Source organism: Parasteatoda tepidariorum, chromosome 5 (assembly GCF_043381705.1).
Source record: "Parasteatoda tepidariorum isolate YZ-2023 chromosome 5, CAS_Ptep_4.0, whole genome shotgun sequence".
NCBI classification, from domain to species: domain Eukaryota; kingdom Metazoa; phylum Arthropoda; class Arachnida; order Araneae; family Theridiidae; genus Parasteatoda; species Parasteatoda tepidariorum.
Window position 1 is genome coordinate 42436676 of NC_092208.1, and position 19747 is coordinate 42456422.

General features: G+C 26.4%; 1 protein-coding gene across 4 annotated transcripts in view; it reads left to right on the forward strand.

Annotated features, from left to right (window-relative positions):
* Positions 1 to 5: 5 nt before the first annotated feature.
* LOC107436548 (ester hydrolase C11orf54 homolog) overlaps positions 6 to 19747 on the forward strand; it is a 24337-nt gene continuing 4595 nt past the window's right edge. Inside the window, exons 1-9 of one of the 4 annotated variants that reach the window (XM_043053722.2) lie at positions 6 to 173; positions 2415 to 2513; positions 2590 to 2663; positions 4133 to 4234; positions 6059 to 6124; positions 7066 to 7152; positions 8568 to 8717; positions 10073 to 10186; positions 13763 to 15267. In XM_043053722.2, the coding sequence (XP_042909656.1) occupies positions 119 to 173; positions 2415 to 2513; positions 2590 to 2663; positions 4133 to 4234; positions 6059 to 6124; positions 7066 to 7152; positions 8568 to 8717; positions 10073 to 10186; positions 13763 to 13936 (921 nt within the window). In that variant the 5' untranslated portion in view covers positions 6 to 118 and the 3' untranslated portion in view covers positions 13937 to 15267. Of the gene's footprint in view, positions 174 to 364; positions 575 to 2414; positions 2514 to 2589; positions 2664 to 4132; positions 4235 to 6058; positions 6125 to 7065; positions 7153 to 8567; positions 8718 to 10072; positions 10187 to 13762; positions 15268 to 19747 lie in introns of those variants that run through there. The other 3 variants (XM_043053721.2, XM_071181355.1, XM_071181354.1) reach the window with 3 other exon arrangements.

A 19747-nucleotide genomic window follows, 5' to 3' on the forward strand; every position in this document is an offset into this window, starting at 1 on the left:
AAATTTTCATGTGATTTTTTTTTTGTTATCTCTTCTGCTAGTTTTGGTGTTCATTTTTGGGCTAATTTTTCGAATTTAATTTCTGTTTTTAATTTTCATTTGTTATAAACTAAACAACATGAAAGTTGAAAAGTTGGCATTGCATTGCGCTTCTCTAAGGGAAGTAGCTGAAGGTAGCTCTTTTTTAAAATTTTAGTTTAAATAGTTAATATGTTCTAAGTTAAGAAAAAGTGTGTTCATAAATGTTTTAATTGAAATTTTCTTAAACCTATTCGAATTTTTTTAGATATAACTTATATTCTAATGAGCGTAAGGACTGGCTAAGTTAACAGTTATTTGATGAGGATTTGAAATCTATGTTTACCGGCTTTTGCACGTAAACACGGTAAATATGGCATTGACACACACGATTTTATACGACAAACATATTGGATAATACTTGATAATGTAAAAACTAAAATTAATATGCTAGAAAAAGTGGAAAAGTTTCGATCGCTTAAAATTAAGGACCCATTTTCAAGACACATCATACTTGAATGCTATTTGATTTGTGCAGACTATATTTATGAATCAGGTCTGAAATCAGCCATAAAACGTATTTTCTCTGAATAAAATAAAATTTTTCTTGGGTTTTAATTGCTGACTATCAAAATATATCCTATAAATTATGGTTTCAATAGTTATAAGATGTTAAGTGACTATTTTTGTCTCTAATGCTCTGGAACTATTTAAGATATCTGAAAATCTTTGAATACAGTAGAAAAACTCCTTTATCTAAAGATAATTTCATAAAGTATAATTGTTTTATTTTATCATTTTATTTAATAAAATATTTTTTGAATTGTATGTTATTAAAATTTTAAATACGAAGCTTGAGCAAAATCAACTGGATGGTTTAGACATGTTCTACTGGTTTTGCTCAAATTTTGCCATAACTGAGTACAAATAAAAAGAAAAAAAAAGTAATTTTTCTGAACTTATGTTTTTGAAGCTGATTTAACCAGCTAGATTTTGTTAATTTATGTTATGCTTAGATTTATATAATTTAGAATTTGTAGGTTTTTTTCCATTGTTACTAAATTAAGTAAAAAAAAATTGCTTTTTCGGTTTGAATTACCTTTGGATAAGCTGGTTTTACTATAGTGCTTGCAAAATGTTAGTTTTTAAAAAAATAGTTTAAAAGATTTAATGCTGAAGTACATATAAATTAATATGAATATTAAACCATGCTTTTCAAATTGTAGCTAGCTCTCTTATTTTAAGTGTCAAATATCCACATTCTACAAAAAGAGGCATGTTTATTCAGAGACAGTGTGTTCTGTCTAATTTCATAATTAAATTTTTTTTTTGTAAATTAAAATTAGTAACCTGAATTTCCCTAAAACCTCATTTGTGCAATCAGACATTTTTGGCATCTCTGGTATAATGTCATTTTAATTTTATTTATGAGGATAAAACTTAAGAAGCAAATAATAGTTATTTTCTCATTCCCTCATAATGAGATAATAGCACTCTTGTTATTTATGAAGTTAATTTAATTTCTAAAAATGTATTACTGAGTATTTTAATTTCCTTCAATAGGTCAGATTAGGAATATGTATTTTTATTTTTAATCTTATTTATGGGTATAAACTTTAAAAGTTAATGATGATTTCATTATTCCTTCTCTATTATCATTTCCTCACTGTGAGATAATGAACTTTTTCTGAGGGATTAATTATATAATATTTTTAACGGCAAGTGTGTGTTAAAAATAATAATTTTGTTTCAATTTGTTATTTTTTGAAGCAATTAAGGACTGGCATATACTTAAATCTATTCGTTAAAATTATTATTTTAAGTATGTTTAAAAAATGAAATTATTATTTCTGCACAATATTATCATTCTCTCACTTTATTTATAATATATTTTATATTTTTGTAAATATTAAACATGATTGCTATATTTTTCATGTCTAGTTTTTTCTCCTGCATTTTATTTCAAAAAATAAGAAATTTCTGATACAATTTTTTTGTTACTACCAGAAAATAGCTTATTTCTAGACGATGACCTCAATGTAAAAGTTTATAATGAGTAATAGTAGTAGAGAAGTGAAATAATATCATTGACTAAAGTCTTTATACACACAAACAGATTTACAAATCCAAACACTATCAATGCCTACTTTTTAGCCTTAAAATGAAATTGCACTAGTTTCACGATAAAATAAATACATATGAAGTTAGATGTTTTAGTAGTTTGCCAAAAAATAACACTTAACCATGAGGTAATTTAAAGAGCATCAGCGTATTATTGCAATATAATAGTCGGCCCTGACAGTGTTTTTATTTCAGCTAGTTTGAATTCGAATATAAATATAATAAAGATCTTAATTTTTTTAAATCTAAGTGTATTTTTGTAAATTATATTGCAGCACTCCAAAAAGGTCTCTTGGAAACATTCAATCATGTTGATGTTAAAGTTGTTGATTGTCCAGATATGAGAGAAAAACCATTTATGCTTTCGGCAGAAGGTATTTATAAATATTTTTTAAAACAATTTTACATTTTTGTGTAAATATTTAAGATTGTTTTGGTTATATTTTATAGGTATCTGTGAGCGACCTTGCCTTGCTGATGTTGGTGGTGTGGAATATTTAGCACCTTTAGCTCAGAAAGACAAAGTAATGTTTAATTGTAGAAAAACACTAGAAAGATTTTTTATATGTATTGTATCAGAGTTTCAAAGACCTGGCTTTTCCAGAAAAAGTCCAAGCTAGCAGGTTTTTAGTAAAAAAAAAAAACTGACTTATGTTTAAAAAAGCTGGTCTTTATTGGCGTTTTTCTATCTTATTATTCACAATTAACATGTGCATCTTTTAATTCAATTTATTAATTGCTATTTAGAAAGAACATACTAAATAAAATATAGCTCACGTTTAGTTAAAATTTGTTATGATGTTATGATATTACACTGCACTCTAAAACTGCAGCAAAGTGCAAAAATGCATTCTGACATTATGACAGCTAATATGAAGGAAAACAAATATTACCTAAAGTAATGTAATGACCATATCATATAAATGATAATTCATGTTTTAAGTTTACTATTTAGTTCCTTATGAATTATTTGATCTATTTAGTTATTGACCTTATGCTCTATTTAGTTCCTTAAAGTAATAAAATAGTAGAGGGTAATATAAAAATTGTTGAGAATCAAATTCAGTTATTACATAATATTACACAATTTGATAAATTTTTACGTTGAGTGCCCTTTCGAAATTCACAGTTCCCTTTTTGAAGGAATAAAAAAGGGAGGAAGTGCCCTTTTTTATTCCTAAGGAGAACTCTGTTTAACTATATATTGTTTGTTGAGAAATGTTTTTGGAAATTAAAATTAAAGAACAATTTTTGTTGAAAAATTGTATTTCATGAATCTTATATTTAAAATTTTCTTATGAAGTTAAACTTACTATTTTCAAATATATAAAAAACTTGACTAACTATTGATGGAAATTTAAATTTTTTGTTACTCAGTGTAGCCGAAGGGATGCAGATTGCAAAGAAAATAATTGAACTGAAATAATATTGTTATTTGAATTAAACTTATGTACTTTTTTCATAAGTAGTGCTGAGAAAAATGTTAAATTTGTGAAACTATACTAAAAATATATTTTTCATTTGTTATAAAGTTATTAAGATGCATAGTTTTTTAACTATAGACTTAATAAAATATATTTGAATTCTTTAGGAAAAAAAAATTAATTTTTATTTTCACAGCCAATAAACAAGTATGTAAAATGACCAATATGCTCTGTATACTCCAGTATTGTTTGTTGTATTAAAACATGTAACTTTTATTCCTAAAGATTCTTTGATGTTATAAATTTTTGTTTCACATAATGGTCAGTGAGTAAAACTTATCAAAATATAGAACTATAATATGGAATATAGACTTTAAATAAGATATTAGATTAAAATATAGACTATCTGTTACCTAAAAGCTAAAGACGTTATGATAGACTTATAAATAAAAGTTAAAATGTGTTACTTAATTGATTTATATTAAACTAAGTAAAAAAATTTTTCTTTGATACTAGTTATAATGAAATCAACTTTTTAATTATGTTTTTAAAATGAAATTGTTTTTCAGGTGTATGATTTCAAGTTAATAGCTGAAAGCATAGATATGCCTACTGCCTTAATGATAGGTGCTGGTGCTGGACCACGTCCGCATATTGGAACAAATTGTGAGGTAATTTTTTTAAAAAAAAGTTTTGTAAAATTCTAGAGTAAGATTTGTACATATTTTGTGATATTTTTTTTTAAATATTAAAGCTAGTTAAGTAATAAAATAATCTACTTAGATCTTAGAATCTACTAGTTTAAAAATGGCACTGAATTTCTAACAAAATGTACCTATTTAAAGAAAAGTTTAAAAAAATTGAAAATAATGAAAGTAGTATTACTGTTGATGCTAGTTTTAAAACATCACTTTACTTCTTATCGAATTAAAAAAATTAAGGCATTTTAACTAATTGCTGAATTCTAAAAAAAAGAAAAAGAAAAAAAATTAATGCAAAAACTGTTTTATTTTTTCAAAAATAAAACGACGAAAAATCACTAAGATTGAAAATAATTGTAAATTTAAAACGAAAAGATGTTTGACTAATATAAATTGAGAAATTTTGTAAGAATTACGAAAAAACAGTGAGGAAACTAACAAAATACATTTAAAGTATTAAATGAGTTTAAAAAAATATGCTGTTTTAAAAACATTGTAATGTTTTTAATTTTAAAGAATTGTATTGACTAATGGCCAAATAAATAAATGTAAGCTTTGTTTTATTTTATTTTTTTATAAATAAAAACAACTTCAGATTTTTTGTTTTAAAAATAATAAACTTTTATTGAATTATTATACTTATAGCAAGGAATTAAAAAGAAAAAAGAGAGAAAAATAAACAAATGTATTATTGCAGAGAAAATATTATTTGAATGCAAACGGACCACTAATAGACTGCAAAGCTTAAAATAAAAAATAAAAGGTTAAAAAGAACAATAATGAGGAGATCTTTTTTCATCTATGTTTTTTCTTTCATAAATAGATTGAGTTCAGAATGAAATAAGGCATAGCGATTGCACAAGTTCTGTTAAAAATAATCTACAAAAAAGGTGTTTAATCCACATAAAAAACGGTGATGAAGTATTGTAGAGTGATCCAAAAGTAACAAAAGTCCTATTTAAAATAATCTATAACAACCGTTGATAATGCCCAGAAAAAAAGAAAGGTGATGAAATAATAGTGATAGCATAGCAACAGAAGTCCTACTGAAAATGTTGTAAAGTAATGAAAAAAGGGTGTAAAAAAAAACAAAGCATTTTATTTCTCATTCTCACGCTGATCTATACATGAAAAAGCGACTACTGATTAAATTTGCTCCTTGCCTTCAACATCATGAAGTAAACATTGTCTTTGTAGTTAGACGAATTTAAAATCATCTTTATCAGGGTGATAACAGTGTTAGCGTAGGCAAAAATCCTTGTTTGTTATGTTGTCCCATTCTGAACATCTTATATTGGCAGCTTAAGTTACAGTTCCTAAGCACCGCAAGAAGCGAAAGCCATTGTATCACCCTGACAAAATATGCTCAATATTTCACAATTTGTTGCCCAGCCCAAGTTATTATTTCTTATCTTAAAGTGTAAGTTTTCTTCATTATTCAATTCTATACATTTGAAAATTTTTTTAATAGTGCTATAGAATTCGTATGGCATCGCTAACTACAATATTATGCATCTAATATATGACATTGATAATTGCATTTTTATTTGAAAACACTCATGTGTTTAAATTGTGGGTTATTCTATGTATGCATTGTTGTTTTAAATTTTCCATTCCAAAACATTTTGTATATTCTGATTTGTTTGGAAAAATTGTTGAATTATTTTATATTTCTTAATATGAAAAGTTTGGTGTAAATGAATTCTTTAAAAATGTAATTTTATTTATTGACTGTCTTGTAATTCTAAAACTTTTTTCATTAAATCTAATTATTGATTAATTATTTAATATCAGATGATGGCGAATGTTAAGCTTGGAGATGAAGATTTGATCAACACTCGTATAGCAAAAATAACTGAGGTATTTTTAATTTATGTTTTAAATATTAGTTAGAAGATTTCTTTTATTATTTTTCTTTAGATTTCCTATTAAATGTTTTTTTTTTTACAAATACAAAGCCGGGTTTTATAATTTGGTTCAATACCATCCATACATTTTTAAATCCACTTATTGGGCCTAATATGTTATTATTTAAAAACAATGTAACATTTTAATAATCTGAAAAATTTGAAATGTTTGAATTAATTAGAACTAAGTATATAAAAGATTAATAGTTGCTTTCTGTTTAAATTTTATTTCTTTGATTTTCAAAAACTGCAAAGCCTGTTTACTTTTCCCACTTTTAGCTAGGGATGGTTGCCTAATATGTTTTTTTTATTGCCACTTCACGGCCGATTTCAGTTTTGCAGCTTTGGACTAATGGCACTGACTAATTAAAATTTTTATAATATACTAGGAAATTCAGACATCTACTCGCTCCACTCGCCAATCCCCGACTCTTGTCCATCTTTGTTTATTTCTTCTTAAACATAAATATTTCAAGCAAAATCACTGAAAATTAAAAATTATTTAACTTTTGGTCACACTCTTTTCTATTTTCACACTTAAAATTGATTTTTACCAATTTACTTCCTAATTGCACTTTTTCATACATTTCTTAAATATGGGTTTGGATAATACTACTTTTAAATAACTTTCTGTTGATTATGAAAGAGATCTAGTAAATATTTTTAAGACAAATGTATTTGTAATGTTCTTTTTTTTTGGCTGTGTGTTTTAGTTATAAAATATATATGTATATATATTTATAAATTTAGCGCAATAGCATACAAAAAGTGTTAAACTTAGATTAGATTTGCACATATTTTTTAAAATCTTTGTCTTGAAACAGTTTTTGCCAATTTAAAAATTAAGTTTACTTAGACACTTTCAAAAAATTGTTATAATTTTGTTTTGCTTAGGATGGCTCAGAACTCATTCATCTAAAAGACAGCACCAAGTTTTGTCTGCTTGGAAACTTGTATGTTTCCGAAGGAAAACCAGGAAAGGTAAAATCTTTTGAATAATTTTATTTAATAGTTATGATGCATTCAATGACTTTAAATAGTTGCGTTTGTGAGTATTATTACAAATTGCTACCTTCTGGTCTATTTTTGATTAATTCAAAGAGCGAAAAGGTTTTTTTTTGAGTTTTTAGATCTCATTGCTTTTGAAGGTAGGTAAAATTTATGAGACGAGCTGAAAGTGAATATAGTAGTGGCAAGGATATGTAACTCATATATCATCCAATCAGACGTTATAAATGTTTATATATATATNTATATATATATATATATATATTTTATTCTCTTTTTCTTTTAACCAATTAAGTATTTTTTTAACATCATATAAGTTCCGACTGTTTTCCGAAAATTCAATTGCAGAAAAAGTAATTTTGAGCTGTTGGAATGCATTACAAAATTAAAATTAGATAGCTGAATATCTTGATTATTTAAATCAAGTATTAAATTAGTGTTCCGCGAGCATCCAGAAACTTAGAGCGCAATATATTTTTAGCACTTTTACTGCTAATAGGTAAAAAAGAAAGTATTCAAACTTCCTTTTTTTTAAAAAATTATATCAAAATAAAAAGTAATTGAATAATTTGACTTGGTGTGTCTATCTGCATCTTACATATTTTTTTTTCTTTCTGTTCAAAACAATTATACATTTCATAAAATTTGTTAGATAAATGTGTATGCACAATGCTTTTTTAAGATAAATGTAATAGTTGACGTCAGATGCATTTCAATTTTAAAATTATATTTATTTAGAAACTAAAAAATTGTATGGAGCAAATAAACTTTATAGAAAAGTAGTTTACACTCATTATCATGACCACCATTATTACAACCTTTCTATTATAATTACTAATACGTAAAATCCCTTTTGCTATTTCATAGACATGCTGTTATTTTAGCGCCCATTATAATATTCAAACTAAACAACTAAAATTTTGTTTCATTTTTTTTACATTTTGAGAAACTCACTCTAAGAATAGTTGTTAAGTATTTTTACTCTTTCAAAACAAGTAATACCTAAATAAACATAATAAACAATACAACCTAAATAAACATAAAACATCTAGGTGGTCTTAGGCATAATTAACGGGAAAGTAGCAATGACATTTTATTATTAAGAAATAGAAGTTTATATTGAATATCAATTAATTAAAAATTGATCTATACTTTAAGCTCATTGTGTTGTATCTTTTACTGTAAAAAGCTTCATAATTTATAATATATTTTTTTGTCTGAATTTTTTTATTTATTTAAATCGCAATAATCTAAGTAAGACTTAATTAAATTTTAAATTCTTGCAACTTCTGCTGTTTCTTATGAGTTGGATTATTAAGAAATCTTCTGGTTATATATTTTATTTCATGTTTTCATATTACAATAACATATATTAATTATTATTTCAGGTTATTAAAGTCGTAGCTAAAGAAAGAAAGGGCTCTGAAAACTTTGTTACAGCAATGCGAAAAATTCTTGCTGATTATTTTAAAGATAAACCAGTAGGAATAGGTGGTGTCTTCATTATTAAGAAGGGAAAAGCTAAGCTTCATATCATGGTAAGAAATATATTACATTCGAATTTTTATGAAATTATATTTTGGATTTTGTTAAACTATTCATATAGTCGCTTTAAAATTGTGAAGGGTTGATAGAAAAACTAAATAAGTCCACTTGCGACATTGATAACTTGGTTTTTCTTTTTATTTAGTTTTATTAAAAAGAAACTTTTTAAATTAAATTAAAAGGTACTTTTAAGTTTTAAATTCTTATTATGATTTATGTTTAATTAATTTTTGTGCAATTTTTTAGCTTTTAAAATATCAGTAATTATGAGTGAAGCTAAATTCAATAGTTTTAAGTGTGCTTATTTTTATAAAAATAAAAATATTTCATTAAACTTTTACCAGAAAACAAACTCATTTAGTTTATAATTTGTATGATACAAGAAAATAAAGAAAAATCAAATGATGATGAAGTATGTTCAGAAGAAAATGTTTCCACTGTGTCTACAGCTTCACAAGCCTGGGCCTATTTGGAAGCTGCTAGAAGATATTTATTGACACAAATGTACTATTCGGAATGCTTTGTTTGAACATGCGCATAATTTGTAGAATTTTGCAATTTCTACTGATTATGGGTCATTTGCACAAAAAAATTAAAAATGTCTTTTTTGTATGATAAGTAGAGTATTACTAAATTAATTGTTTTAGTTTAAAAATTTTTGTGAGCTTTTTAAATGCTGGATTAATATTTTCCCAAACATAGAGTACAAATATATTAAAACTGCAAAGTATTTAGTAATTTTTTTAGATGAAAAATTCCAATGTCACAAAATAGTTTTGCTTATTGTTAAAATTCGTAATATTGGTATAAAAAATTTTCGTTATTGTGTAGTGATTGTTTCAGTCCCTTGAAATTTGCAAAAATGGAATTTTTATGTATTACACAAATTTTAACAGTTTTTTTTTTTTTATATTTACAATGTAGTAATTTTTCATAAAATTGTCCATTGACTCAATGAGAGAAATTTATTATGATGTTGACTACTGGTGTTTTTGTATTTTTAAAGACTAACTCTTTATTTGAGTGAAAATCTTAATTAACAATTTATGAATTTATTAAATATATATTTTGAATGAACTATATCTTTATTGGCTAAAATGGGATTCGTATGTATTACATTGATTTTTGAGCAGTTTATTGTTCCTCACTTACAATACAGTAATTTTTTGTAAGAATATCTGATTGTTCATTGGCTTAATGAGAGAAATTTACTTTGATGTTGCTATAAGGCTAACTATTTATTTAAGTGTTTTGTATTTTTAAAGGCTAACTATTTATTTAAGTGAAAATCTTAATCTGAATTGTATTATTTTGAATGTACTTTATCTTTATTATTGTTTTTTTTTAGCCAGATTATTCAGACAAACCTTTAAGAAGTGATGATGATATCAACAATTGGTTAAAATTCTTTAACATGTCTGCTCCATTAACATGTTTAAGTACTTTTGTTTCTCATGACCCTGTAAGTAAATTTCTATTTTTAAAAATAATATAGTTAACTGAAAGAGGTTTTTTCTCATATAATTTTGTTTTTGTTTTATTTTTAAATTAGAATATTGTAAAGTAACATTAACATTGAGTTGTATGTGCTTAAGGTAGATAACTTTAAATTTGAAAGAATTTTCAGTTTCACTTACATTGGCTCAATGATCAATTATAATAATATTTAGGATGAAATTAATTAGAGGATACTAAAAGGAAATGAAAACTATTACTTATACCAATATTTATTGAAGAACAAATTCAAGAGCTAAATAAATTGAATATGAAATTTGAAAACAGTAATCAGCTCTGTAGTAACTTATAGTAGAAGAAACCTGCAGTTTGATGAAGAAAGATGAAAATAATTTATTAATATTTGATAGAAAATTGTTAAAAAATTTTTTAAGCTGATTCAAATAAACAATTTATAGTGGAGAATTAGAAATAATAGTGAACTTGAGTATCGATTTAAAAAAATATTTATTTATAAATTCATGATGTTAGTGTGGCTAAGCCATACAGAAAGAATGAAGGAAAATATAGGACTGAGAGAAATCTTAAATTGAATACCAATGAGCTCAAGATCCTGAGGAAAATCTAAAATGAGATGGTTAGATGATGTAATAAAAGATCTAACCATAACAAAAGTTATGAACTGGAAATCGAAGAACCGGAATTGGAACAACATATTTCACAAAACTAGGGTGCACAATTGTCTGTAGTGCCATAGAAGAATAATATTCAGATAGTTTTAAAAGTGTTGAAGTATATGTTTTTCATGATTTATATTTTGTTAATAATGTTAAAATAATTCAATTGATGTTAATTATTTAACTGTTTTGAATTTGGTTTTCATATCGTATGCGCAGTAAGCTTTAAATCAATTTTTTTAAATAAATATTTGTTAGAATGTACTGTGCAGTTTCACACCCTTTTTAACTTAATTCTGCACATCGATTTATAATCTAAAATGTACATTGATTTATCATATTTTCGTTTTTTAAATTTAGATTAAAAAATAGTTCTTTAGTTTGAGAAATGCAAAGAGTATTGCATTAATAAAAATGTGATGAAATAATATATATACAAGCTATTAGTATTGTAATTTGTTGTCCAAAAATATCTTAATTTATTAAAAAAAATATTTAAAAAATAAAAATTATGTAATTTTTAGAATTGTTTACTTACACATTTTGTTATTTGCCAATTATACAAACACAATTTTGATAAAAAAAAAATATTCTTCATCTGTAGATATTAAGGTGTAGAAAATTTTTAAGCTTAGCTTATGACATCTGTAGAGAATATGAGTGAAAGGGTATTCAGATTTTTATTACATCATATTTTAATAATGCTTTTTGTATAGGAATTCATAGAATTATTTATCGATTAAAAAACTTTATTTGATTTATATTTCAACCAAAAGGCTATTATAACAATAGTTCAAATTATTTTAGACCTTAATTTTTTAAAAATTAATTAATAAAGAATTTTTTTTAGTTAATTGGAGCTATAGATTTAGGTATGTATGGTTGATAAAGTTCTCTTCATATGCTTTAGGCTACCAGAAGTTGTTTATGATTTAACTTAAAACTTATTAAATTTTCTCTATTTTGATTCCATTTTTGTGCTGTTGAAGGTGCCTTGTTGCTCCATAATCCATCCAGTATCTATTATAAATGTGCATTTTTAAAAGCTATGATTTTTCTTTTTTTTTTATATTGAAACATATTACTATTCATAAAATTATTACTTTGTTGCAAGTTTCTTAATTCCTCTAACAAGGAAATGTCAAAAAGTGTGTACATAAATTCTTGATGTCAAACAAAACATTTTTTCAGGTATTTTAAGGTATTGGATTTGAATGTGTTATTTATTTTAAGGCCTGTGTCCTAAGTTACACCAAAACATCTATGATGCATGGTGGGAAAATATTTGCTGCATGTCAGAAAGAAAAAGAAGCTATCATGCTGTCCTATTTTTACTACATATAGGAAAAGCTTGCTCTTTGTATTCATAGGGTGTTAGATTTGGTTACATTATTAATTAGAATTTTATTTTTGTAGTCTTCTTTTTTTTAAAATTTAGTATAATTGGTTTTCTGACTTAATTCTGTAAATTGGAATTACGCAAATCCTGTTGAATTAACAAGAACTTTGCCATGTATGTTGCCATTAAAAAATGAAAATTAGGTAATCCTGAAAGGAATTACAAGTTAAATATAATTCCTAGATTTTTTTTCTAGTAAAACAAATTAAACAATGTTGACAGGTGACACAAAAAGACCATTTGATACTATTGGTATTTCATTTGTGTTTAACTAGTTTTGGTAGATAATTTTTCAAATATCTTATTTTTTTTCCAAACTAGTAATAGTTGCAGGTATTAATGCAATATTTTTTTTTTAGTATCATTAATTAAACTGTAATGGCTGTTAAAGAAAAATTAAAACCAAATATAAATCTCAAATTACATTTTGTTATTTAAAAAGTAATCCCTAATGAAAACAAAACAAAACAAAACAAAAAAAAAACTTTCCGAATAAGTGAAAAAAATTAACTGTATGCTTTGAGCTTGTGAACAAACCACGCATAATATTTTTTAAAATTCTTAGCCTTCGTTTTTTTATTTTCTTTTTCTTTAAGCAGATTCATTTAGTCATTCATTTGGCTTCAAAATACATCATCATCAACAAATATCAATCGAAATAACATAAAAGTGTTAACATTAAATGTTAAGAAATTATTAAATAATAAAAAAAGCAAATATCAATTCAGAGGACATTTGAGCATCTAAATAAAGAGATTTATGGTAAATATAGGGAACCGGACATTGTTGCTAATGTAAGAATAAAAGGAATCCAATGGTTTGAACATATCTTAAGTTGACTTTGAAAGAAATGTCAAAAAGTATTAAACAGGAAAACCAGGAGGGGGAAGTTCTAGAAGAAGAATCTATGAAAAAAAAATTGAAGTGGATAAGAGATCTATGGGTCATGGATCTCTTCGATAAATCTATGAGACAAATAAAGAGATTTATGGTAAATTTAAGGAACCAGATATTGTTACAAATATAAGAATAAAATGATCCCAATGGTTTGAAGCATATTCTAAGAATGGACTTTAAAAGAAATGTCAAAAAGTATTACATAAACAGGAAAACCAGGAGGGTTAAGTTCTGGAAGAGGACGTGATGGAAAAAACATATAGAAGAGGACCTGAAATTCCAGAAAAATACAGGAAAAAGATTGCAAGAAAAAGAAAAGAAATAAGAGAAAATCTCAATTCTTTAAGGAAGGCCGGGCTCTACAAGGGCTGTAGTGCCATCATGATGGTCAGTTTGGTGCCTCTAAATCAATGAAAATATTTCATTAATATCAAGATTTTATGTTACACTCAATGACATTTTCTTGTATGAAATTGCTTTTTTCGTTAATATTCAAATAATTAAATATCCACTTTGAAAAAAAATTATCAGTATATTATTCTATTATAAGCAATTTTTGCATTCCTCATAATTTTTAGTAAATTTTAAAGCAAAAATTCTTTTCATCTAGGGATTAAATTTGAGAGTTGAACACACTCATTGTTTTAGTGACCACAACGAAGGTGGTCATTACCATTATGACATCACGCCCGATTCCGTTGAGTATGAAGGTTACTTTAATGTGTGCCATGAACTCTTCCGCATTGATCGGCCATCTACGAGGCAGGAATTTGGACGAGATTAGTCAAAAGAGTTTCTAACAAAATTGTTTGTTTTGATACTTCCAACCAAAAGACAGAGTGAAGTTGTTTTCTTACTGATTTAACTGCATTGTTTATTTTGTGATTAAGTGATTAATGTTACTAGAGGTTTTTTAATATTATTTTTCGTATCTTTAAAGTTTGACTAAAGCTGGGAAGGGAAGTCTTTTGTGCCAATTGTAAGAGCTTCTGGTTAATGTATTTACTTTGTCCAACACGTTAAACTTTGTTACTATTTTATTTTTTACCGTAGTACTATTTTTTATGATTTATTTCCTTCATTAATGCAGTATGTAGATGCTTATAGGATTAAAATAAGGTTAATATATGTTATCAGGTGCTTAACATTAGTTGCTTTCTTTTTTATTTAAATTGAGATTAAAGAAATTAATTATTTTGCATTGTTGCTTTTTTCTCTCGATTTGATAGCTGGATTACACAGAAAAGTTAAGTAAATTTGTTTACTTTATTTTTTAAAAACAGGCAACTTTTATGATTCAACAACTAAAAGGCTGAAAATTTGTGCATATAGGAGTGTTAGTTGATATGCATTTTTGTGTTATTTTTCTTAATGTTTTAAAATTTAGAATTGATTAAGCTATGGCTTAATTCTGTTTTTGATGAATATTGAAATTTGTGTATTTTCATTTATAATTAAATTATTTTTTACTTTAAAAGCTCCTTTTGTTAGAAATATTTTTTACAACTATTTTTTAAGAGTGTACTTTTACTTGAATATTATATAAATGTATATAGATTGTTTATATAAATTAAATCATAGCATAAAACATATATAAATTGTTTATATTGATATTTGTGATACTTACTGTTATGTTGGATATATAAGTAATTGACTATCAGTGTAAAATTTGTTTTTATACGATTATAAAATATTATGGGTATTTTGGTTCATTTTTGCTTTTTGAAAATATATACAAATGTTTAAACGAATGCATTTAGGAAATATTTTAATGTAATGAAAAGGGAAAGTAAAATGAGAGAAAACCTGTAATATCATGGTTATATTTTTAGAATTTTATCGTATGTACTTACTTTTTTATATTTAATTGAAATATACAATAGAGGATTAAAATAATGGTTGAAGCAAGTATATTGACACTATTAATGTTGTTGATTCCACTTTGCATTTTATGGAATTAAAAAGTTATTTTTATTAAAAAAATCCACTTTTAAATCTCAAAGGTTGAAGAAGCCCAGATATATATTGTGTCAAAGAAATTTCATTTGTATCTTGATACTCTTTATGATGGATTTATTTATTGTTAACTTGAATAAAGAAATGTATTTTTTTTAATTCATCTGTTATTTCTTACTGGTATTACATATTGACATTTTAAGCTTTAAATTGATTTGAAATTTTTTACAAGTTCTTACATTTTATGGGAAATGAAATTAACAAGTGGAATAAATAGCTCGATAAAAGTGACAGGTAGAGCTATTATAATTTTTGAAATTATGTGACAAAACATATGGTTATTTTCCACATACATGAACTCTAAAATGAAGAAATTCGATGTCAATATTCTGTATTACAACATGACTCTATTTCTCACCTTAATATTGACCCATAATATTCAAACTGTACCACGTATTTTATTACCGGGTACTAGTGTACCCTACCTGAGGAAATATTTATACGCCTAATAGGGGTCCCACAATATGGCCCTATAGGTTACTATGTATGTATATTTATAACTTGTCTGTCACAGTTCAGCATCATCTTTAATATGTGCAAGGTGCCCCATGTTGGTTCCAGTGATCTTTGGCAGCATTGGTCTAAATCCTGAGTATTAGTACTTTAAGTACAAATCGAAGTGTTAGAATTTTTTCTCGATCTAGCTGGCTCCAGCTTATTGGCCCACCTATATTAATTCAATGCATCACGGTCCTACAAAGTTCTCCACTTGCATAAACTCACCAGTTAGTGATTTAATGGCATAAAAGCCTGAATCGGTTCAGCTGCATTTAACACCTGGTGGAAATCGATTGGATTGTGTTTAGAATAAATGTTGAATCAGCTAACTATCAAATATCACAATAAAACTTTTTCTAATTTATTTTAAAAATTCGATAAGAACATATGGATCAAGTTTGATACTTCTATCTTGATAGTACAGTATTATTTAGCACTTCTGTTAGTATTATAGCTCTTAACTATCCCGATAAATAAAAATATCGAAATGATGTTTTTTTTTTTTTAAAGTTTTTCTACTTATATCATAAAGAACATGGTCCAAATTTGAGATTTCTGTCTTAATAGTTACAAAATATTCTTATAATTACAAAATATTGAAATGAATATTTTTTTTTTTTTTTAGCTTTTCTATTTATTTCATAAAGAATGCTTGGTCTGAATTCAAGATTTTTAGCTTGGTCAAAACGTGGCCTTTAACATTACTGATAATTACAAATATAGAAATTAGGCCGGGATAGCCTGGTTGGTAGGGCACTGGGTCCAATGTCCAAGAGGTCGTGGGTTCGATCCCCGCCGTGGTGACTGATGCATGTTATGATATAAATGGTGACTGATGCACGTTAAATCTGTCTAGCCACGAAGTCCTGCATGTTCCCATAACAAATCATACCTCTGGGGGTACTGATCCTGGAGTTTCCTTGTCTTCTGGATTGGTTCAAAATTACAAGGCTATGGAATTGAATATTAGTAGTCGTAAACCCAAACTTGGATTGGCTGTTCAGCGACGGTTATGATATAAAATAAAATATAGAAATTTAACACCTTTAGTTTTTATCTTTTAAAAAACACATGGTTCAATTTTGAGACATCTATTAAAAATGAACAACAATGTTATTTAGCTTTTATGTCTATTAAAATAATTAACCCAATAATTACAAATGTCGAAATGAAAAATATTTAATTTTCTACTCATCTAATAGAAAACTTGTGTTTCAGTTTTTTGCTTTCTAACTCCATGGAAAGTGAGAGAATTTGCGGTGAGTAAATGAGGTATTTAAATCTGTATAGGCTTTTTATCTATACAGATTTAAATTTTTGCGGGTAATGAAGGCTTCAAACAGTTGATTAATTTTAATGTATATATATATAAATATATAAAGCAAATTTGTGTAACTTTGAAATTTTACGTGTTAAAAATACCTTGTTGATGAGAAATCATGGTAAGTCTATGCACTTATGTTTCGTTTCTTTGTGGTAAATTTTACCAAGAGCTTTAGTAAAGAAAAGCAAAAATTGAAAAACTAAATTATGTATGGTTTGAAAAGGATTTAAAAATTCAAATTTGAAATTACCAGTTATGTTCAAAACGATGTTTAGTAAACTGTTTAGGAGATTGGTAAACAATATGTCGCCACACTCAGTCTTTCTTCTCCTTTAATGATGAATTTTATTCAATTGATGTATTTAAAAGTAGTTTGTTCTTTAAAATTTTGCTATATAAGTTGCGTTGTATTGACAGTTTATGGATATTAAAACTGTCAATTATAAAATCGTAAGTAGAAAATTTTCTATCTGTGCCACTGTGTTATGACTAAAAATGCAAAACGTGGTGAATAATAAAAACCAAAAATCTATTGAAAGAGATGAAATTAGCAGAGATGCCAACTGCTCCGGACGGGCCTAATTAATTTAAAAAACGGTAAATAATTACAAATTAAATTTAACAATATTTGACTAATTTTGCTTACTTTTTAAAAGGTTTAGCATAACTTTACTATAACAAAGTGGCGAATGATTTAAGCCTTCGAATTATTTAGAAATAGTGGTGGATAAGAAACCAATAAATTGAATTTATTAAACGAAGAATCACAATTAATTAACTACCACTCGAAAATATTTATTCGCTGTCCGGAGCAAGTTGGCATCTCTGAATTAGTAACACTTTTTAGCATATTTCATCCAGTGTTTTATTAAAAGTGATTGCAAGGAAGATTTTTGTTTTAAATGTATGCATTAATAATAATGTGTATACATCATTAATAATGTGCATCATTAGTAATGTATTACTAATAATTCAGTATTACTTCATTTCTCAATTTAACTATTCATTCGTAACGACTAAAATATTATGACGTATACATATTATTAATGATGTACATATCATAATTATACATATTATTAATGATGTATGCATCATAATCAATATTTTAGTAGTTTCGAATGTATAGTTAAATTGAGAAATGAAGTAATACTGAATTATGAATTTAAAATTTTTTTTAGGCGCACGTATCATCATTATCCGAGTCGCGCAATAATTCCTTAAAATTAAAGTTGTAGCGAAAACAGTTTATTTTCTCCCTTCAATTACGTAATTGCTTAGACTTAATTTTTTTTTTCGGTACTCGTCAGAAAACTGTCACTTATTCAGCTGTTATAAAGCAACGTTATTTGGAGAGTTCACATAGAGCAAACATCGAATATCTTACTAACTAAGGTAACAACGTTTAAGAGCACAAAATTATTTATCACAAAGGTCGCCCACTTGTGTATTTATCGAATATCTTGTTGACCAAAACCTCCAAGTCTTCGAATTCACCGGAGATTTTCTTTCTAATTTTGAACTAGCAACGAAATGAATACGTTAACGTTTTTGTCTTTATTTAAAAAAGTAAATTTTTAATGATTTTAACCACCACTGCGCAACAGATAAATAATTTAATACTTTTTCCTAACTATAGTTAATGTTATATCACTACCATTACGAAGAATCATAATCCGAAAATAACAAAAACAGCTGCTATGAAGTGAATTTAAGTGCAGAGGATTGTAGATCATGAAGCGACGTGACGTCAAACGTCGCTTCATGATTCACAAATTCTGCATTTTTAAATTCTTTTTATTGTTCATGAACTCTTAAGTTTGTTTTTAATTCAACTTTAATTCTTATATTTTTAAATTGCATTCCCTGTTGTTGTGTCCCGCAGTGGACTGATCGTAAAGACACGGTTCCCAGTAGAGCACTCAAGTCAATCCTCACGGGCTGAGGTCAGTAAGCGGGTGGGTGACCACTTTGATCAGCCTGCTTAGGGACCGAGGGTGTGTGGTATCGGTCTTCGTTAAACTGTTCAACCATAAAGTACTCAATTTCGCACTCAGGTCGTCGGGCCACCAAAGCAGGGGAGCCATTCCCTCTGCAGAGGATCAAAATTGCCATGGTATGTCTTCGGATCCTCAGGGATGTTTCCCAGACAGTCGCCAATAGCTCATTGTGCAGCTCTAGTGCGACGTAAATAACCTACCTACCTATTTCGTGTTGTTCTTTAATTCTATTTTTGAGCTATTGCATCTTAAATATTTGATGCCGCATTTAATATAAACGAATCATGTATAAATTGTAAATAGTAATTATTTGATGTGTTTATACATCAAGCCATTCATTTCGCTTCAAATCGGCTTCTCTTGCAGCTTTACCCACGAGTTGCTCACCCGTGTTTACCGATCTGATGTAATAGCTAAATGCTCTGATTTTATCGGAGCAATTTTCTTCAAAATTAAAGAAAAGTAAAAGGTGAAATATATATTTTAACTCTACAACGGGTAGTTTATTTTTAGCAATGGTATACTAAAACATTTTTAAGACTAAGATTGAATTAAGAAAAGAAATTCATTTGGCTTATTCCATAAAATTAATTTGAATTTTAACAAAATTTTGTTTTTTTGGAGTATTATTGCTACAGCATTCAGAAGCTATCAAAAGGTAGGGAACTTTATAATTTTTATTTCTTTTTAAATATGATATAAATTTTTTATCTATTACACACTGCAACGAAATTGTATATGGGTCATTCTCACAAAAACA